The sequence below is a fragment of the Haliaeetus albicilla genome, chromosome 14 (assembly GCF_947461875.1).
Source record: "Haliaeetus albicilla chromosome 14, bHalAlb1.1, whole genome shotgun sequence".
In the NCBI taxonomy this organism is placed as follows: Eukaryota; Metazoa; Chordata; class Aves; order Accipitriformes; family Accipitridae; genus Haliaeetus; species Haliaeetus albicilla.
Genome location: NC_091496.1, coordinates 22,261,858 through 22,284,201, shown reverse-complemented (window position 1 = coordinate 22,284,201; position 22,344 = coordinate 22,261,858). Strand labels below are relative to the sequence as shown.

The 22,344-nt window shown below is 40.6% G+C and overlaps 1 protein-coding gene across 5 annotated transcripts in view; it reads right to left on the bottom strand.

The window, feature by feature from the left end:
- Positions 1 to 208: 208 nt before the first annotated feature.
- The window catches only part of TRABD (TraB domain containing), a 38,355-nt gene continuing 16,219 nt past the window's right edge, over positions 209 to 22,344 (bottom strand). For 4 of the 5 annotated variants that reach the window (XM_069801949.1, XM_069801950.1, XM_069801951.1 and 1 more), the window contains 7 exons: positions 21,768 to 21,934; positions 20,641 to 20,781; positions 13,997 to 14,107; positions 12,474 to 12,613; positions 10,067 to 10,239; positions 7,717 to 7,828; positions 209 to 4,762 (listed from right to left, as the gene is read on the bottom strand). In XM_069801949.1, the coding sequence (XP_069658050.1) occupies positions 4,585 to 4,762; positions 7,717 to 7,828; positions 10,067 to 10,239; positions 12,474 to 12,613; positions 13,997 to 14,107; positions 20,641 to 20,781; positions 21,768 to 21,934 (1,022 nt within the window). In that variant the 3' untranslated portion in view covers positions 209 to 4,584. Of the gene's footprint in view, positions 4,763 to 7,716; positions 7,829 to 10,066; positions 10,240 to 12,473; positions 12,614 to 13,996; positions 14,108 to 20,640; positions 20,782 to 21,767; positions 21,935 to 22,066; positions 22,196 to 22,344 lie in introns of those variants that run through there. The other variant, XM_069801953.1, reaches the window with a different exon arrangement.

Below are 22,344 nucleotides of genomic sequence, written 5' to 3'. Positions count from 1 at the left end.
TCAGTAGACTGATTTCAGCTTTCTATCTTCGGAGCCACTTGTGTCCAGTGGTTGATGTCTTTCATGCACATTTCTGCAGCCAAGTGAAAGGCTCAGCACCACACTGAAGTCTGTATATCAGTCAGAGCCAGAAAAGTGACCCTTCTCCTGCAAATACTTAACCCTCTCCCCCCAATCTTGGAAAAAAAAAAAATCAATCTCAAAACACTCAAGTCTAAAATTAAAGTTTATTTCAGTTTTAGAAAGAAACAGGAAAATACGTACATGAGTATCTTAGTTACACAAGTGACAAGTGTGTTGTTTCTTTTCCATGTGTAGTTCCCACTACTGCCTGGCACTTTGAGATAACTTGATGTCATTTTTCAGTGCCTTTTAGATGTTTTACAATACACACACAGAAAAACAGCTTCCAATGGAAATCTGGGCAATATTAATCCACCTCAAAAATAATTTTTTTAATTTGGTTCAGTATTTGGTATAGAAAAGATATATCAAACATGACCTAGGCCAGCAGTATGCATGTAACGCTGGTGAACAATACACTCCGCAAACAGGCAGCTGCCTTCCGTGTGCAGGTGTGCAAACTGAGGCTGCCTGACTGAGCACTGCTTGATAGCTCATGTGCTGTGCAGCATGTCATCTGCCAGTCCCACGGATGGTATTTGACTACAGTATGTAAAACTTTTTTTCTTCCACCTAAATGGCTTACCCAGCACTCCTTTGCAGATGCCGCTCCAAGTGCAACTGAAGGGAAGTTTGCCTGATCAAGGAAAACAGGACTGCACTTTGCTTCACACACATACAATCAAAAAGCATGGAGCACTGATTGACAAAGTGTACAATCAGCAGACTATCTGTATGGAATATAGCTTATCATATATACTTACTTTCAGTATGAATATAGGGTCTTTTTATTATTAGCTTTTTTTAAAAAAAAGTAATGGTCACATTGATTTAGCTAGCTCAGTTTGAAAGATTAAACTCTTTGCCACTAATTCAACATCTTTTCCACTCAAAGGGTATTTACTTCCCATGCAGCGGCCAGCACTGTAAGCACAAGTGACTGTGCCTGATGTTAGGCCAGTGTCTGAGCGCTTCGCTGGACTGGGACTAAGGCCAACAGCTCCTTGCACAACTGAGCACTGGAGAGACATTAAAAGAAAAGCAACAACAACAACAACAAGAAGTCAACTCACCATGCCTAACTCTGGACTTTGAATTTAGGTACTCATGTTGAGAAGTCAGTCTCCCTGCATGTTTAGTAGGGCAGGGAAACTCATCCTTTCTTCTCTTAACCAATTACATATGGTAGGTTGAGAAACCAGTTTCCCTACTTCAGCATTACACTCAGATGCCCCTCAGTGGGAGGTATTTACTCCAACTGACATTCAGAAAAATGTGTTAGATGGTGAAATTATCACATACTAGGTCTAGATAACCAGTGTTTGTTCTCAATAAAAATATTGATTAATAAGGAAAACAAATGCCTTCAACAGAAATGGTGGTTAAAATATTTTATTTTTTATATCATAGAACATACTGCTGTTTACTTTAAATCACTTTAGAGTAAAGGCACACATTGTTAAAAATACTTCAAATTTACATCACATGTACAAATGCATAAAACAGATGTACATGTCACCAAAAAAATACAATATGGCTTCATAAGGTTGAGGCGGGGCTGGGACAATTCAACATAAATTTTACAGGATGCTGTTAACACTGAAAAGACTGACTAGAACAGAAAAGAATGGACCTAAAACACTGATTATGTTACATAAACAGTACAACACATTGAATATACAACATTGAGCATTCGTGTATGGATTCATAGGACTGTTAGTTCTGCAAATTCATCAGGCTTTCCAGCGCCACTGAGTAAACAGTGCATGCATATGATCTGCCAGTCTGCAACAGTGGGAAGATAAATTGCAAATTCTCCGTCCACAAACAGGCTCCTTGAAGAATCTGCTGATATGTTTCATTAAAAAAAAGAGTGAAACAGTAGGCATAAGGTATTAACTGGAGAGGATAACTGAATAATGAACGGACAACTTACATGGTAATCACTTCTGGCTAAAAAGCATAAAACATTAAGTCTGCAAGAATGCTCCATGACAATCATTTAGCATTAGTCCCACCCAAGTTTAAGGCTCATATCTAAAATTTACCTTAGATTTGTTTTCCTTTGTGTAAAATTACCTGAGCACAGATATCAAAGATCTACAGAGCTTTTAAAATATCTGCAGATACCTTAAAAATCTGTAGATAACTTAAAGCAAAACATCAATATATTGAATTCTACCAGCTAAAAATTCTCAAAAAAACAATGAACAAAACAATATTTTGGTATGTCAATAAAGCCAGGAGAAGAATGAGCTTAAGCTTTTGTTTTCATCTTTTAAAAATGTACATAAAGTGTAATAGAATTATTAAAATAGGACTGCTTAATTGTAAACAATACATTAAACCTTTAAAAAAATCAGGAATCAAAATTCAGGCAGTCACTCTAGTCTTCTATAAATTGTTTACAAATGCTGCTTTTCTTCCTGCTAGAGATGGCTGGTGGTTTCTTAAGCACTGATAGATGGAAAATAAAAGGACCCGCCTCTACTATATTCTATATTATCATTTACACTTTGTGTCCTAGAAGTGTGAATTGCTGCCATTCTCATTTGCTAAGGTTTATTCCCTGCACAACTGTAAGGCCCAGATCCAAAAAAGCACCTAGCATCATCTTAAGAGCTCTGCAGGATCGGGTTAGTTTTAATAGGTTTAAAGATAAACATGCACTTAAATGATTTGCTGCACTGGAACTCATAAAATTTTCAAAGTGCAAGGCAGAAAAGCATCAGGTTGCATGGACAGACCAGCTCCCAGTAAAGTCAATGCCATCACAGAGAGGAGCATTAGACCCTTAATTTCATATAAAAAGCTTGAAAGAGACAACACTGCACAGAAGATACATGTACATACTTTCAGCAAACAATAGACTATGGGACAATTTCCAACACAAGGCTTTGGAAATACACCCTACTAGAAGCAGTTTGTTGATTTTATTGAACCAACTGAAAACAACAAAGAAACACAAAACACATCACCTTTTCCTCCTCCTGCCTCACACACTGGTTCCTATCTTTCATTCCCAAAAGAAATCAATACAGATAAAAACTTCACTTTAAGCAATGAGCAATGGTGTATGAGCCTGAGGAGCAAATGGGACTCTTCCATTCAAATACATCAGGTTAAAACTTCGATATGACAGTTACAGTTACTTGTATTGTTGAACTGGGACTAGCTGATGGCAGAGGGCACTTTACAATCATTGACAATCCTGTATAAAGGGTACCAAAAAAATTCCTATGAAATATGAACCTAGGATTAGAAAAAAAAAAAAAAAAATAGACTGATGATGGATGGCTGTCCTGGATAATTAAGAAAGAAAATCACAGCAGTTTGAAGTACCCATAATTCTATGTATAAATAGCAGGTAATCCAAATAAAATGCTACAGCTATTTTGAAAAACTAAACTGAACACTGCTTTTCTATTAAATAGACAAAAATATTCATCCACTGAGAAATCACATTGATAAATAAAATATTTTCATGTATCAAAAATGAGGGCCAGGTGCTATCAATTCCAGACTTCTTGTCCCAATAATGAAAGGTCTGAGAAACAAAAGTAAATTGTATGAGAAACAAAAGGAAATTGTACAGTAGTTCTAGTCTCTTAACTTTACAATACTGAATCCAGCAGGATTTGGCTAAATAATACAGTTTAAATAAGCTAATCTAAAGGAACAGAGTATCCTGTAAACATCTGACACAAACCACGTTGCATTCTGATGGTGTGGCTATACCTTCTCTATGCAGGAGAAAGACAATTCAACTGGTGGTGGTAACAAGGGATGCAATCTAAAGGCAACATTCCTGTTCTTCAGTAAGGCTTGTAAAAAATTTGAGCAGTGCATGTATGACAGCCTGTACAATTCTGAAATTTTTGGAAAGCTCTTAAGTTTAAAAAAAGCCTAAATGTTTTAAGTATAAAACACACATTGAGAAGATGTCCTTCTAAATTACATGTAAAAGTGTCTGGCACCAGAAATGACCACTAGGTATTCTTATACCCAAGGGAAAAAAAGCAAAGAATCACTCAAGACAAGCATCCCTGAACTTCGGAGCAGATGCAGCCAATTAGGTTACTTTGTGTTGTTCTGTTCCTCTGGAAAAGAATTAATGAACATACACTCTTTAAGCTCTCTGTACTACATCATCAGTAATATATATTATATATACAGTATGTGTATATATAATATATATATTTGTGTACATATTTCTTTTACCTCAATCTGGAATCACGTGGTTTCATGCAACACACTTACCAGGAATCAAACCTATTCATTAGATCATAGCTGGTGTAACTTTAGTATCAAATCTTTTATTATACAGCAACTCGGCATTGCTCAGCATCAATCATCTCTGACTAGAATCCTCAGCTCGCTCTTCTTTCAGTCCAGTTCACATCTGTTGCCTCTATCACCCTTTTTCAGCCACCTTCTTCACATAGTGCCTCCACTTGATGTTCAATGCTGAGACCTTATTTCTGTCAGCTTCTGAAGATAGCTCTGTGCTGCTGGCATCGAGAGAATAAACTGAACCGTCCTTTGACCTATTCGGTAGCAGCCATATCCCATCAGTCCAAAAACTGTTGCTTTTATGACAAATTTGAAAATCTTACTTGACGCTGATGGAGGAGGCACACTGAAGCAAAAGATATAAACCAATGTTAACACCTGCATAGCTGGAAAGAACAGGCACTTTCCAATCAAAACAAGGATCTTTTCTCCCCTTCCCCCTTATAGTGCAGGAGACTTCCTGGTAACAGATGTGTCATGAATGAACAGTGTATTCTTTCATGTTCAAGGGCTACATCCAAATTAAACAGTAACATCAATAATAAATAATAAAGCTTTTTTCCACTTATGTATGATGCCACTCTTAATGCCTATGGACCTTGACTTGCCCATCACCCTATCAAAGTAACTAAGACAACATCAAGACTTCTTGAAGAATACTAGAAGTTAATGTTGTTTGTTGAACTGTTCATAATGTTACTATGCATATCTCTGCAGAGACAAAAGTCAGAAGAAAGACAAGACACAGCCTAAGTGCAACGCCTGTACAGTCAACTCGCTGTCATTCAGGGTAACGGAGGAAAACAGAGCTTGGATATTCTGCATAAGGCATGTCAGGACCTGGTCAGGTTTGTGCAGCCAGAAGGAGCAAGTCTGGAGCCGGGCTGGCCCCTGTGCAGATTCAGAGGGGTGTTTCAGCAAGGTGTACCCCCTGGATGCCGGGCAGGCTTACTAGCCCAGCTACAGCTCCCAGCGTGCAGAAGCCAAGCCCCTGAGGCGTTCTTGGCCTCCCTCCGGAGCTCCACAGAGGACAGTGCAGACAAATCAGAGAGGCTTCGCACGAAGCTGTCCCCTGTCTGGCAGGTATTGCTGGCTTTGAGATCTTCACAGAGCCACTTGGAAGTCTCTGCACTGGCCACCTGGAACCCACAGGGTAAAGGACAACAGGCACACCAGGTCTACCCCTGCCTTCAAGCAGTCTTATTAACTTCGTGTACAAAGCAAGCTGTTAATATTACCTTCAAAATAAAGCTGGCTTTGAAAGCACAGTCACTTGGATATGTAGCCCTGCACCTTCACTAACAGGCTCTGCAGTACCTCAGCTGGCCCTGCACCCACAGCATGCCTACACTGCAACTCAGATAATCCTCTCACAGGGGATGGAGAGGTCTCTGCATGTTGTTTCAAAGAAGCCACAAATTCTCATTTATTTGTATCTAGAAAATGTTCCTAATGTATTCAGAAGCAATCAGTTAACAGTAGTGCAAAAATGTTATGGGCACACTCAAACGAGGTTAGATGCACTGATATTAGGATACAACTAGACTGAGTTTAGGTCCATGTGCTCAAACTAGAGTGAAATTAGTACTGGTGAGATTTTGCATATTAAGGGAATATAGAGGAAGAGTTTTAAAAAAGCATACACACCGAACAAAGAATGGGGTAAAGGCATCCCTTTACACCTTCTTACATGCTGCTCTATCTATTCTTTCTCAATTCCAGTCCTCCGCACAGTTTAAAAAAATAAATTCATAGCAATCTGAAGCAAATAGTAAGGTCTGCTCAAAGTCAGGTTCAATGCATGAACTTAAAAATTGGAAGTCTAAGAAATGTATATGCTTCTATCCAGACGATTTCCAGGATCACTTTGGAACTTGTAAAACCTAACTAAATACCTGTAAAAGTTTTAAAAACTTTTCACTTTAGAGAGGTGACAACCATTAACATGTACAAAAAAACCCTGTAACTCTGCTCTGCAACTGCAGTGCAACAGCATGAGGGGTAAAAAAGTTTAAGGAGAAAGGAGTCTCAAATATAGTAATCTTATGAACATCATTTGCTTCATATTATTTTAGAAAGTCAAATTAATGCAATATTAATGTCTTATGAAAGATACTGGTAACCATTCCCCTTAGTTATGGCACCAGCAGGGTAAAGACAATCAAGTTGAAGAGCCTAAACTTTGATGAAAAAGACCCTCTACATAAACTTGAAGACATGTAATCAGGCTTTCGGCTCTTCAGTTCTGCAATGTCAATGATGCAGCCAACATTAACCATATGGATTTGGGCAACCTCATTTTACAGTTATTTGCAAGGGTGCAGAGGAATATGGACATCTAGTTTGTGACTCCAGGAGAGGCTTAGCCTTGAAAAAGATTTATAAATGGCTAGGCAGGGCTTCTGTACATTGCATTCTTGCATCCAGATATCAAAAATCTCTCTAAACCATATTTTAGTGCCTAAATACACTGTTTAGTTAGGGCACAGTCTTTTCTGTTTTTCAGAGCCTCTGAAGAGATGAGGTACATATATAAACACAGTAAACAGATGTGATAAGGTAAAGTGCCAATATTGGAAAGGCTCTATTATCCTAAGCTACTGCAGACCAGTACTACCAGGTTGTACTATAATCCCTCCTACAGTTCTAAAGTCCTGACCTTTGTGGCTTTATAGGATACACATAGTCTGAAGATTTTAGTTCTTCAATTCCTTCTTTTACAAAGCACTTGCATCTATTTTAATAGCTACTTTGGAGCGAGAGTTCACCAGATACGTGGCTTATATCAGCCCATATTTAGGTATATGCATTAAAACATGTTATTACTTAAATATATATACAGTTAAAAACAGGCTATGAACAACTGTGATAGTAAGCTTGCCAGAGCCAGCAGCGTCTTCACACAACAAAAGCTTTGAATCCAACAGTTTATATTTACCTAAGCTAGGCTGGAAGCCTGGTTTTGTTTTCACGATCTTCTACAGCCCTTGTTTGAATTCTTGTTTTAAAAGCCTTAAATGTGGATCAATGAATTTTCTTTCTAGACATGGGCACCTTCTCATCTCTCCTTCCCTTGATATCCAACTATTTACTTTTTTCCTTTGATATTTTCTTTTCCTTTGCTGTAAGCACAATCTGCAAGCACTGCACAGCAAGCAGTGAGCTGACGGGGCAGGGATGACAGTAGTGATGTTTCTTCAAGCTGGGACAACCAAAAAAACCCACCCCAACAAACCAATTATTGCTGTCTTTTAGCAAGAGAAGCTGTTACGTCAACATGTAGGAAAGGAAGACTGTTACCTCATTATTTCCTGGATGTTTAAGTCAGAGTTCCAGTTCTTTTCAATTCCAGGTACATGACCCATCCCAACAACACCAACTACAACAGCTGGGATATATTTTCTAGGTTCAGCTTGAAAGAGAGATGGAGAAAAAGGAACACATCAGTAAACCAACTAATTTCAAGCTATAAATAAACAGGTAATGTGTGAGATGACAAAATGGAATTTTCCAAGAGGCAGGGACTCTTCTACCAGATATTAAAACTGTTACATACTAAAAGTTAATACTCATCTCACCTACTGCCTCTTATGTTGAAAGTCTAAAGAAAATCAGCATGGTTTCTGGATTTTCAGGAAATGTTTGTTTCGGTAAACAGACCTGGCCAGGGTTCATACTCCAGCCTCGGGGTGAGAGGCTCAGCAGATGCAAGCTAAATTAATTTCTTTCCTTCCCTGTGTGAGTCATGTTTCTGTACTGCTTATCAGGAACAGCCTTGGTCTTTGCTGTCTCCTGAACAGAGAGCTTCCTCCACCACTTTGGACAGTGGCAGCTGGCACACATCCAAACTGTGACAAGACCTGGCCTAACAAGCAGAATGAACAATCAGAGAACAGCACTTGAGACCACGCCTGCCCCTGTTAAGTTTACTGTTACAGACCTGGCCTCAGCAGGTAACAGCAAAACCCATCCCACTCGTGTGCAGCAGCTAGCCAGTCATCATTAGATCACTGCAACATGTGCCAGCTCCCACCCTCACCTCCTATCTACCATCCAAATTCCACAACACCCAGTGGAAGTGAAAATGTTGTTCCTGGAAGTTTTGGGATTACCTCTCCCCCAGTGAAAAAACAGCACCACACCATGATAAAAATAATTCACAGAAAACTTTCTAAGTGATAGTAATCAGGCTGCTTTCCTATGGGGAAAATTATACATAAATATAATAAATAAATATAAAATGTAAGTTCCACTGCCTTGCTATAAATATCCATCCTTGGTTTTTCCAGAAATAAGTAAAAAAATTTGAAAAGTAGGTCCCCCCAAAATGAAACAAAACTGTATTGAAAACTCTAGAACTATTATACACTTTTTCAAAATTGTTTCTTCGGCCTTGCCTACAATAGCAAATGGTTTGGACAATGGTGACGATGCCCTATTTCTGCTCATTTGAATTGTGGGGTTTTGTATTTTACTACAAATCTTAAGTATATGATTTGCCTTTTTCTTTTTTCCTCCCCTTTTTTCGTTTTGCCTCTCATGAGCATGAATGCATAGAATAGATTGTATGTCTGTAATATAAACGCACAGCTTCTAAACAAAACTGTCTCTGGTACTGTCTCTTGTTAACTAAGAGATTGAGACACATGACTATTAGTCAGGTAGTCCCTCACATTCTTGTCTTTTATGGTCCCACCTTCCAAGTCCTTCATAATGCATATAAACCCCTTCCAGTTTCACAGGCATTCACTAAACCAGTGATCCAGAAACTGAGCATTTAAGAAGGTAGGTGTAAGGGGGAGGGCGAGAGCAGGGAATTGCTAAACAATTCCTTTTGTGGCTCATGACCCAGCAAGGACCAACAATAAAACTAAATTTTCAGCCTGCTCTTTAGACCAAGTAACTGAATGCACCTGTGCCTCTTCCAGTCATATGAACTGAGCTAACAGAAAACACCGTATGTTTGGACAAACTTTAAGGAGGCAGCATTGAGGTAATATCAGGCAAGGGATGTACAAGAACACAAGTGCAATCCCCTTGCTATTTTTTCAATCACAAGACAGTGCCAGAGGTCTGCACTCAAGTGATTACAAACAGTATCTTAAGACAGCAAGTAAGAGGTAACCCATACGTCAGTATGCTTATATATAGGAAGGGCACGCAGATCACATACAGCAGCAAAGTACTTCCAAAGGCTAGAGAAATGCAGTTATACTGTATGCTTATACCTTCCTGAAACATGCAGTCACACATTTCAAGCAAGAAAAGTTTCTGAGCAGCTAGTGATGACAATGAATTTGTTAAGGTAACAAGGTGGAAGTGAGATAGGCAACATAAGACTGTCCTGTGCTGTAATACCAGATGCTTGCCTTTTGAAAAAGTTGTCAGGCTAATTAGTATTTTCCAGTTTTAAACAGGACAATGAGAAAGAAATCATAATTGGAGTCTACTGCTCTACAAAAATTCTTTACTTCTATAGGTGGTTGCCACAGAGGAGTAATATCCCTGTTTAATTTTTTAAGCACTGTAATCTTATGTGACATGTGGCACACATGAACAGAACATCCCAGAGTTCCTGAGAAGAACTGAACCTTGGGCTAGTACACAAAGAACACCTTGCTGGTTATGATATCTGCTTTAAAACAATTACTTTCTGAAGCTCGAGGTAGTTCTATCTGTTTTGCTGCTTGCTTCAGCATGTAGGTCAAGTAAATATCTCTTTCCGAGACAATCGTTCGATGAAGATCAGGAAATTCTCCAATCATTTCTGCCATCATCTGCTCCAGTAAATCCTTCTGTTTGCACTTCTCCACATCATCTTTACTGAAAGAAAGGTAAGTTTTCTCAGTATCTGTTATGCTTTTAAAGCCCAATACAGACAAACCAATGAATAAAAACAATTGGGTATTATACACATTCTTCACATAAACCCACACACTTCAGTTCTCCTCCCCCAGTTCTCTTCAGAAGCAAAACAAACTCCCTAAACCTGTAAAACTGGGTACCTAACAATGCCTCTACAGTAAGGAAAAGGGAAAAAAGAAAGGTCACTTGCCTTAAGGCAGTGCTAGTGGATTTTCACCCTTCCTAGTCTGAAAGCTGACAACTCAACTGAGCAAAAGCACTAGAGCTTCAAAGGGAATAGTTTTTGTGGTGCCCCACTTTCAGTGTACATTAGTAAGCTTAGAAGAGGCAACACAGAGCACTCCCAAGGAAGCAGATCTGATCACTGAACACACGGAGGCTCTATTTAAGGAACAAAAAAAGCACACCATAAGGCACAGTCTGAGGCGATGGAGAGTTCTGCAGGTTCCTAGAGTCAAAGTTATAAATAAATTATCTGAACAGAAGAATAGGAAATGGTCTGGAAATAAATAAAAACTGCAGGAGTAAATGTAATGAGCTTTTATATTTTTTTATAGGTGCTGTTAACCTTCTGTTTGCACCCACAGCTGTGGTACAGTCATAGTTTGTGGCAACAGAATCATCTGTTTTTGCATCACTGTCTACTGACAAATGATGCCAAACGTGCTTTCTTTATTTTCCAAGATCAAAAGGACACTACGAATGTCAACAGGGACAACCGAAAGAAGAAATGCATTGCTAGCTTTCAACAGATCATAGAAAAACTATCAGACTGACACAAATTTGATGCTGCATTATTACTCCATTTTCTGTAGAATCTCATGTTGATGGCTGGGTGCACAATACCCCCCTCCCCCAACAACTTCCCAATTATAAACATCTTTCCTTTTCAGCCCCTACCCACATGTTACTTTTCAAAATCAATGTAGCAAATAAATCAATTGTATGACAACTGAGATGCCATGTCCAAGCTTCAGTAGGAAGCTAGTGTGCATATACTGTAATTCTCTTAATACTGCAGTTGAAAACCAAAATGTTCTTAGGATGGATAAAAGAATGGGAGAAGTTGCAGAGAAATATATCCTCCAATGCCCTCCAAAAGCCTGCAAATAGTTTCATGCTGGTATTAGACCAGTAAGTAAGAAAACTTACTTTGCACATGAACTGTAGTTAATGGATTGAAAGAGGGTCAAACTCGTTTTACAGATCAATGTAACAGCAAGTATTTACAGGAAAGGACAATTAAGTAAATGCTAAAACTGGAAAACGGAAGGTCTGATTGACCAGACTACAGTTTGAACCCTGGCCCAATTTTAAAAGCCTGGAAAAAATGCCACAGATCACTTCATGAGCTGTGCAGAGCTCTGGTCATAGGGTACGAGAGCGGCACTGAGATTCAGGGACCACGTGCACAGGGAACCCATTTCTGGCAAGCCTCCCACCACTGTGAGTCTCATAGGAGCAGACTGAATTTAGAAGGACAGCCGTGCATGTGTTCTCACCCAGTTCAAGCAAGTTATCGCACACCTACTTGTGAAGAGAGGAAGCACAGGGATGTCTCTGAAGGGCAGGGGAAAACAAATGGAGCAAGAGAATAGCTGTCTGAGAAATATTACTGTAAGGCAAAAGATCCTAACAATGTCCCTGTATAAAGGCAATAGTCATTAAGAGTCCACATGTTGTCCACAGACTTCAAACATTTTCTCTTGTTCCAAAAATCTGCTCAGACAGCAGATTCAGTTCTCAAGCTGCCCTGATCCAGATGTGACAGCACAGCAGGCCCACATCCTTTGGAAATCTTAAGGAGGTATAAATTAGCATACCAAGGCCCTACTCTCTTCTATTTATAATATCCACACACAGTAGTGGGAAAAATTTTATTTTCAGCATAATAATAAAAAAAATAAAGTTTTTTCTTAAGTACACTAGGAATTCTCCAGCACCGAATCTCTCATTTCACCTGGAAGTAATGTATCAAAAGACAATTAAAGGAAGAGCTGGAATACGATCAGAAAGACAGCTTTCTTTTCAAAAATATGGATTATTGCAGTATAGTTTGTATATTTATCCTTCTCACCAACTTCAAGTTTCACTGCATCAGGCTGGGTACTGAGGACTTCCAGCTTGTACTAAAGTCAAACTGAAGAATTGAACAATTCACCCCAATAAACATGTGGCAAGCTTATTCATACCTGATTGGGTCAGATAAGAAGCAAAGGCCCCAGGCAAGCTTGACTTTTTGCCAGAAAGAAAGTGCAGCAATTGCTCTCTTAAATGTAACAGGGATGGGTCGGTCTCCAAGATGGAATTTACAGAAAGGTACTTTACTGGCCTGAAAGAGAACATACAAATCGCGAGTCAACATTTCATACTGCAGCACAGTACATCCTTATTAAGAGAAAATTTGTTTTATTGTGTTATATAAGGCACCTTAAAAAAGAGCAAGTAGTGTCATAGTTCAACGTTAAAAAAATATTTTGGCTTTGCAGTAAATAAAATTTCCAAAATACTACTTCATAAAGGAATACATCAGCTACAAGATGCAGTAGGTATTACAGTAAAAACATTAAGTTGTAATGCTACACTCTTTAGGTTACTATTACAAAAGCAGAAAGCTTCTGTTTATGACTACTTAAGGTGTACAGATGGGCCTCAATATCTATCTGGATCTGAATAAAGTCGACGGTGAAACAACTGTGGTCATTTTGCTTTTACCGAGGATTTGTCAGGATCACTAACCTATCAGTTTATCATATTAAAATATATTCAAGAAGGAGCTTATGAAACAAGAACTGATGCCAGATACCACATGACAATGCGAGGTGAGACTTTGCTGCTGTAGCTTAGACTGACAAATTTCAGCACAGTACAGAATTTCTAGAAAATTCTTTCCTATGCATACCTGTTTAAAAATTTCAAACAGCTACTTTAGAACAGGACAAAGCTAATATATATATTTTTTTCTTTCCCACTTAAAATGTTTCACTCTGGTCTGGAATGCTTAGGAAAATAAGCCTTGAAACAGTTTTCTTTTTATTAAGGTTAAATACACCAAATTATTCCAGATTCTTTAACAGCTACGTTACCTCAGATTTCCTTACTACATTCTGCAAGGTCAATACATATACTGAAAATAGTGTCTCAGTTATTTCCAGACAAAAACAAGAGTAGCTGTGATACACAGTAGAAGTCCAGCTACTATTTACTTCCCAGTATCACAGCTGGCAGTAGTACAAAAGGGAATGTTAAAAGACCAGATAGGACTAACAGACTAGTCAGATATTTCACTTCCCCAACCAAACTTTCTAGATGAATGTGTTAGATCGCATTAATGCTTTAGAGTTGGTTTTCACAGCCTGAAACCCTGACACCACCAACAGTGGGACCAGGATCCATATCCAGAATCCAAAAACAATTGTTTAACGGGAAAAAAATAAATAATTAATGAAATGAAAACAAATGCCATCAGAAATATCAGGAAAACCCCTTATCATTTGAAGCCTTTTTGGAGTTGCTTTCATGCCACTTAGGGCTACAAACCTCTGTAATTTGAGTACACTTTGAAGCCAAAGATGATTCTTACTACTTCATAGGCTTCAGCACAAGTATGGCCAGAGTGCTCTTTTCTAGTCACTAACAACTGGTTTAATTTAGTTCGACTCCGGGAGCAAAATGCCAATATTTTGACCTCAGAAAAACCATTTCAAGTTCGCACCTCTTTGAAAGCCTCCCTGAATTCTCCTCCTGGGGCCATTCCAAGCTGTTCTGTGATGTGAGCAGAAACCTTCAGAAGCAGCATTTGCATCAATCCAGACATGACTCCATTCTGGTGGAAAAGGGAGAAAAACATTAAAAAAAAAAGAAAAAAGAAAATCAACAAGCTGTGTGGATTTCGAAGAAGAATGTACTGTTCACAGTAAAAAAAACTAAAAAACCATTAATTATCTTAGTGAAGCAGCAGCACTGAAGCTACCTTTTGGAGCCAATTCACTGATCAATACAGCTCTTATTTCAGCTTGTATCGGTTGTGAAGTAGCTTTTCACTTCAACGCATGGCCAAAGTATTCTCCCTTTCACCAAAAATATATGACAGACTTAAGACAGGAGGGCAGCCAGACTTACTCCCATCTGTATTTACTCCACCTGCTGGAAGAACGCTTCTGAATAACTGAATGGTAAAACAGCTTATACCGTGCATTTAATTTTTCTTGATCTTTCTAGTTACAGAAAAAAAAAAGGACCACAAGAGTATATTCCATTCAATGTGCACTGAACATCACGTTATAGAGATACTGAAAGGGAAATAGCTAGTGGTCTAATCATAGACACTTCCACAATCCTGGGAAACACTAGGCTGAGGATTGGTTAGGTTAACAGACACAGAAACACAGAGAATCTACTGTTGTGCAAGAAATTGCAGTGCATGACTTCAGCACATAAGACCTTAGAAAAGGCCTCACAGTCCCAAGTACAACTCACTCCCACAAGCAGACTGAAGGGCCCTCCTTGCAGACTTACTACTTTTTGAACACAAACCTAAAATCAAGGCTGCTCTTTAAAAAAAAAATAATTCTCCTATATATACTTATGCAAAATTTCCCTTCCCTATACTTTTACAAAAAGAATGAAAAAACACCTCAAACAAATCCTTTCAGAGCTGTTCCTTCTGTCCAGCTCTGGCTGTCCTCGACCAGTTATTTTTATGACTAAGACTCAGTGGCTGAGTGTTACCTGTCCCCAGGTGTAACCTGTACCTTGATTACACATCTCCTCCCATTTGGCATCAGTGCATACCACTACCAAAAAGGGCATTCCCCCTTCCCTCGACAAAGGTTAATTTCCTGCTGTATCACCAGCTTCATGCAACTGAAGATGAGGTTACATGGGATAGCTTGAGTTAATATAACAGCTTGAAGTTACCAGACAAAGGTCCTGGTCTCCATTCCTTGCTCCCAGGACCATGCTCAAATGATCCACCCTGTGCCAGATCTGATGCTTGCGTGACATCTCTAAAGGCTGTAGGCAGTTTCTGCAGTTAGGTGAACTCAAGAGTCACTGAGGATCAGAACTGGCAAAAGAGAGGGGCTATTTTCAAAGCCAACTGATTATGTGCTTTATCATGCTATAAACTAGCAAGCATGGCAGAAAGACAGGGCACTGGGCTCCTGGGGAGAGATGAGGAAGAAAGAGGGCAGTGAGAAAAAAGGGTTTGGGCATCTTTGAGATCCAGTTCAAAAGCCTGGGGGACAAGGGTTTCCAGAAGTTCAGAAAAGATGCCCACAAAGAAAAGAAAACTAGGATAATGCAGCCTGAGGTTTTTGCTGGCTCATCTCCCCTCCAGGACTGATGTATTTGAAGTTGCATTTTTACATCATGACAGAAATATTCATCCCTAGAGGGCTTTAAACTAAAGTTGCTGGGGGAGGGGAACCTCAATCCATCCCACTGCTACCAGTTTGATGCCAGTGCCAGCAACAGATGCCCAGAGCCTGGAGAGGGATCACAGGTCAGTAGGAGAGCACCTGAAGAGCAGCACAAAGGAATTCCAGCCAGCAAGTCAGCTTCATCAGGGGCCCGACTGAAATGCCTCTAGGCAAATGCAAGTAGCATGGGGAATCAACACGAGGAGTTAGAGACGTGCACACGCCTGCAGGGCTATGATCTTATTGGCATCACAGAGACATGGTGGGATGGCTCCTATGACTGGAGTGTTGGAATGGAAGGATACAGGCTCTTTAGGAAGGACAGGCAGGGGAGATGGGGAGGGCATGTCACCTTCTATGTCAATGACCAGCTGGAGTGCATGGAGCTCCGCCTGGGGATGGATGAGGAGCTGACCAAGAGCTTATGGCTCAGGATTAAAGGAAGAGCAGCATCCGGTGACATTATAGTGGGGGTCTGCTACAGGCCACCCGGCCAGGAAGACTGAGCAGATGAGGCCCTCTATAGACAGATAGGATCAGCCTCACATTCACAACCCTGGTCCTGATGGGGGTCTTCAACCACCCCGATATCTGTTGGAAGGACAGTATGGCAGGGCATAAGCAATCCAGGAGGTTCCTGGAATGCGTTGATGACAACTTCCTTCTTCAAGTGATAGAGGAGCCAGTGAGGAAAGCTGCTATGCTGGACCTTGTTCTCACCAACAAGGGGGGGCTGGTGGGTAATGTGAAGCTCAAGGGCAGCCTTGGCTGCAGTGACCATGAAATGGTGGAGTTCAAGATCCTTAGGGCAGTGAGGAAGGCGCACAGCAAGAGACATCCTTGTCTCTAAATTGGAGAGGCATGGATTTGACAGATGGACCACTCGGTGGATAAGGAATTGGCTGGATGGTCGCACTCAAAGAGTTTGCAGTCAACGGCTTGATGTCCGAACATCGATGTCGAGACCAGTGACAAGTGGCGTTCCTCAGGGGCTGGTATCGGGACTGGCACTGTTTCTTTGTCAGCGACATGGACAGTGGGATTGAGTGCACCCTCAGCAAGTTTGCCAACCACACCAAGCTGTGTGGTGCAGTCGACACGCTGGAAGGAAGGGATGCCATCCACAGGGACCTTGACAGGCTTGAGAGGTGCGCCCGTGTGAACCTCATGAAGTTCAACAAGGCCAAGTGCAAGGTCCTGCACATGGGTCGGGGCAATCCCAAGCACAAATACAGGCTGGGTGATGGGTGGATTGAAAGCAGCCCTGCGGAGAAGGACTTGGGGGTATTAGTGGATGAAAAACTGAATATAAGCCAGCAATGCATGCTCGCAGCCCAGAAAGCCAATCATATCCTGGTCTGCATCAAAAGAAGCGTGGCCAGCAGGTCCAAGGAGGTGATTCTGCCCCTCTACTCTGCTCTCATGAGACCCCACCTGGAGTACTGCATTCAGCTGTGGGGCCCCCAACATAAGAAAGACATGATGAAGATGATCAGGGCGCTGGAGCATCTCCCCTATGAGGACAGGCTGAGAGACTTGGGGTTGTTCAGCCTGGAGAAGAGAAGGCTCCAGGGAGACCTTACAGCAGCCTTCCAGTACTTAAAGGGGGCCTACAGGAAAGATGGGGAGGAACGCTTTAACGGGGAGTGTAGTGATAGGACAAGGGGTAACAGTTTTAAACTGAAAGAGGGTAGATTTAGATTAGGTATTAGGAAGAAGTTCTTCACTGTGAGGGTGGTGAGGCACTGGAACAGGTTGCCCAGAGAGGCTGTGGATGCCCCATCCCTGGAAGTGTTCAAGGCCAGGATGGATGGGGCTTTGAGCAACCTGGTCTAGTGGAAGGTGTCCCTGCCCATGGCAGGGGGGTTGGAACTAGATGATCTTTTAAGGTCCCTTTCCAGCCCAAACCATTCTATGATCCTGCTGCCTAAAGAGGGATGCATCTTTGAAGGGTGTCCAAGTCATTTGTGCTCTTAACCTGCATGAAACACCATGATTAGCATGGAGACAGTGAAAAGAACAGGAAGAGAGAGGAATACCCAGGCAAAGTATGACTGCAGATTTTAATGCCCTTCCCCAGGCATCTGTTAGTGGCAGCTGCCAGAAGGCTTCTGAAGCAGATAAATCTTCCACAGGACTCAGCATGGAAATGCTTATACTATATATGGGAACACAGCCTATGGAGGGGGCCTTGGGGCTACTCTGACTGTATAACAAATCACAGATCCAGCCCGAACTGCAGAACTGCGGACAGAAACAAATTGTTTGTATTTTAGTCCTCTGGATTTCTTCTTTTTCAAAACCCTGCACAAACACAGCCTTGCCACTTGGAGCCTGGAACTGGTTTTCCTACTGCTGCAAGTGCACTGGAGGTTAGGCTTTAAAATGCAAGGGAAGGCAGCAAGTGACAACAGCCTGTTCCTGTCCATATGGATGTACCCATCATCTGCCAATTCACATTATATCAATTTTATTTAACAGAACAATCGTGTAGGTTATCTAAACACGGAGGGCTGTATTGCACGGTGCAAAACTAGAGCTCTGTCACTGGCCAGAAGCATTAAAAAAAGCCAACATTACAATATATTCCTGCACAGGTGACTTCAGCCTAAAGGAGTACGTTAAAAAGGTGAGGTTGAGCTAAGATTTTGCTGCCACCAGCCCGCTTTCCCTTCTGCCCCAGAACAAGGTTTCTCAACTCCTCCTCTGTGTCAGGACCAGCAATTGTACAGCCACATAGGGACATGACACAGCTAAAAAGCAAGCCCTGTTCAGACTGCCATGCAGCCATGGTATGGACACAGAAGGGACAGTGGAAACAGGAAGCCAGGGCAGAAGATAAGAAAAACCTGTCTTACCAGTTTGGTTTAAGCAAACTGTTACTGTGCATCTTCAGGTAATCAGCATTTGAGCCAGATACCAGTTTGCACCATGTTGCTTTGCTTAATGGAAAGCAAACAGAGAATTCTCTGCAAACAACTGTAAGGGTTTTGAAATTCAAGGAGGAGCTGAGGAAGGCTGTTTTTAACCTGGAACAGTTGCTTGATAAGCTGTGAATACCAGCGACCCATTGCAAGTGTGTAATGGTTTCATATTAACACTCAGTTTCCAACTTCAATTAAGAGCAATGAAATGCAATTTTACTGCTTAAGGTTTACACAAGTGATTATAAAAAGACAGTTTCCCTTCCTAATTTGATACTCAAGGATGAAAGTTGGAAGCTTTGACTTTTGGTGTAACTCTAGGGCCTGAATGCACATTTCAATGAAAGCACAACTGAAGCACAACTGAGCAACTCAACAGCTGGTTTGATTTTTGCTATAGAAAAACAAAGACACTATAATTTAGCATCCTGTTTTTCCCTATATAGCCCATGCTGCTACTGAATGAAAGGGGGAAGGTTGGGTTTGTTTTTTTTTTCAGTTGAGACTATAGACAGAGAAAGATACTATTTAAAAGGCTCAGTGTCCAAATTTTATTATTTGCATAATCCCTGGTGACAAAGGAGACTAAGATTGAACTGTAACGATAGGAAGGATCTTTGTATTATTCTCTGGCTTTGGAGCTAACGCAGTCTGTGTTTCCTACTGTCTGCAACAAGATCACTTCAAGCCCTGGTAGGAAGTGCTAATTACAAAGCTGCCAACACAAATTTACATCCCAGAGGAAAAAAGTCCACCATTTTCATCGTCCTTTTCCTCTTAACAGAGGAGCACAGCAAAAACTGTTGCATTTAGCTTTGATGTTAAAAAAAAAAAGCTTCTGTGCCTGTTTACTAGGTCAGAAGACCCCCAGCTATGCTGCTCTGGTTGTTGCGAACATGCATTCTTTTGGCTACATGCATCAGAACAATCCACCTTACCTAAAATAAACAGATGGATGCAGTAATTCATGCAATATGCAAGTGTTTTGCAATGTTCCTTCCTTTGACAGGACATAAATAAAGAAAACAGGAAAGATGCATTATTGCCTAACTCTCAGAGTCAGAAAGCCTGCACTAAGACACTATGTGCATGCGCACACACACACACACAAGTAGACTAGTCCGTAGCCACTGCAAGTGCTTCTGCGTGGATGCAGATTATATTCTTATGAGGGGTGCAATCCTGGAAATTCCCCAATTACACCAATAAAGCAATTCCAATATGTAATTACCACACAACCAAAATAACAATCTATGAATTTGTTCATTCAACTGGACACTGGAAACTGTTTTTACTATCAACCACATACTGCCATTCTAATCAAATGTCCTGTCATTTTTAAGTCAACTTTGTGCTGTTTCACTGTGCCTACCTTAAAATTACTCAAATACAAGCTAACTGGGCAAAACTGAAAAAAATACAGAACACTTGTTTTGCACACACATCCCAGACAGTGTCAAACTGCCAGAGCTGTTATAAATTGAATAGAATCCCATACTTTTCAGCCCAGATTTTTCAAAAACCTCCCTGAAGGCCTACTGTGAATTAGAAGCTACTCAAAAGACAAGTGGATGAGAATTAAAAAGAGCGAGACACTAGGATGAAGAAGGAATGCAACTAAACAGATCATGACAGACAATACCAAAACTAAGTGCTCCCTTAATAGCTGTGATACAGATGCAGATTGCAGAAATAATAATCATATTTAAGTATATTAGCAGAGCATTACAATTACAAAGTTAGACTTGTGTCCTGCAAATGGAGCAACTGTTAAAGCCGGGAGGATTCCTGCCGAGGTCATCAACTGCCCATTGTGGAACAGAAGCCCTCAATACTCCAGCTGATAAAAAACAACAAAAAACCCCAACCCCAAACCTAACTTTGCCACTGTAAAAGTACTCTCACCTAGGTGAACACTATTAGGTTCCCAGCTGGTGGGAACACTGGTTTTGGTTGCAACTTGATGAATTGCTCTTAACACAGACCTTTAATTCTCCCTGTGGGAATCATACCTGCTTTATAGCTTGTTGAAGTTTTTCCAGATTTATTTCTTTGGCTTCTTTTAGTAATGTCTTTTCATCCATCTTTAACATAGAAACTCTGTACTGGCATAGTTCCACCACAACTACATCAGGCTGTACTTCTTGTATTGTCTGAAAAAGATTAATTTATTTACACCAGTTTAAGAAGGATTAAACAGAAATGCAGCCAATATAAATAAACTGTCATGAGAAAAGGGACTTAAAAGCACATTCCAACAACCATTTTCAATTAAAAGAACAGTGAAAGAGTAAATAAGACTTCTCCAAATAGCTACGTATGGAGAAAAACATTAAGGAAGATGACAGTGAAATGCTTTAGTTACTGGATGCTTTGGGACAGAAAGATGGAGAACACATTGTGCTGAGGAGTGGGGGGAAGAAAAACTTGATGTTAAACTTTTCACATTCACAAAGTTCCTTTGATCATTCTCTGCATTTCATTTGCAATCTGAGTTAGAATAAGCTTTCGAAGAACCAGGGTTGATGATTCTGGCACAACATTCCTCCCCCTCTAGCTGCTGGAGAATAAAGCCACTCTAAACTGCAGACTCTGTATGAGGCACAGTATGAAACAGCTCCTACTTTCACTAGAGCTTCAGACCTATCTGCATCTTGAGAATGGAATCCAAGTTGGGGGCAGCATGGTTTTACAGCTCAGTATTATACACCCTGGGCACAGACAAGCTGTAAACTGCAGTTTCTGTTCTAGGCTTTGGACCTTCTTAGCACATCCCCATCACAGTGAATATGCAACCACCACTGTATGCACTATCGGTGTGACATGATGCTGTATCGTGACAGGCAACATAAACTTCACTAGGGGGACTTCTACTTTTAACACTGGCACTGTATCTGCATTTGTTTTTCTAAGGACAAGTAAAAATATTTGAGATGGGAAAGCAATGCACTGCATCAAAAAATTAAGATAATATGTCTGCCTCTTAGTTCATCCCACAGCGCTGCTAGCCCTCCAACAGCTAACAAGAAAAAACAGAGTCTGGAGGTTAAGCAAGTCAGAGAACTGGACTTCATTCTACTTAATGCTAAGCTGACAACATTATAAACATGCTGCTGAAGGTCTCCCACTTAGTATTTACCTTCACTACATCCTTTTTGCTGCTGTCACTGAAGTGGGCTGTTCCAACCACATATACTTTAGAACCATCCTCAGTGTCAAGCTCAGTCACAGTGCTTGGTAAAGTAGGCTTTTTCTGCCTCTTCTTCATCTTCATCTCCAGGAGAATTTTAAATGCATCTGCATCAGCTATAAATGTAAAGAAAAATAGAAAAACACACATGACTATAAAATGCAGGTAAGTAAAACAGAAAACAAAAATGTCACCACTAAACAGCAGAGCAGAGCTAAAAGGCCATTGATTTACCACTGTAATCTTACATTCAATTCTGAGGCTACATCATTGAAAGTGCCACCACTGGAGAGGCTGCCTCCAAGCATGGGTCTCAGTCCAGGTTTCCTACCCTGTGGACACTGGGACAGGTTGTCCACGCAGTTCAGTAAGGGAAAGAGAGAAGCTGTGTGGCAGGTGAGGTGGATAGAGAAGCAAAGAATACTTAGAAAAGGTATACACTAAATTGGAAAAAAAAAAAGGCATTTTTTTAATTCTAGAACAAAAGCGTTCCCTTTTGGGATTTTATCTGTATAAACGATAGCAA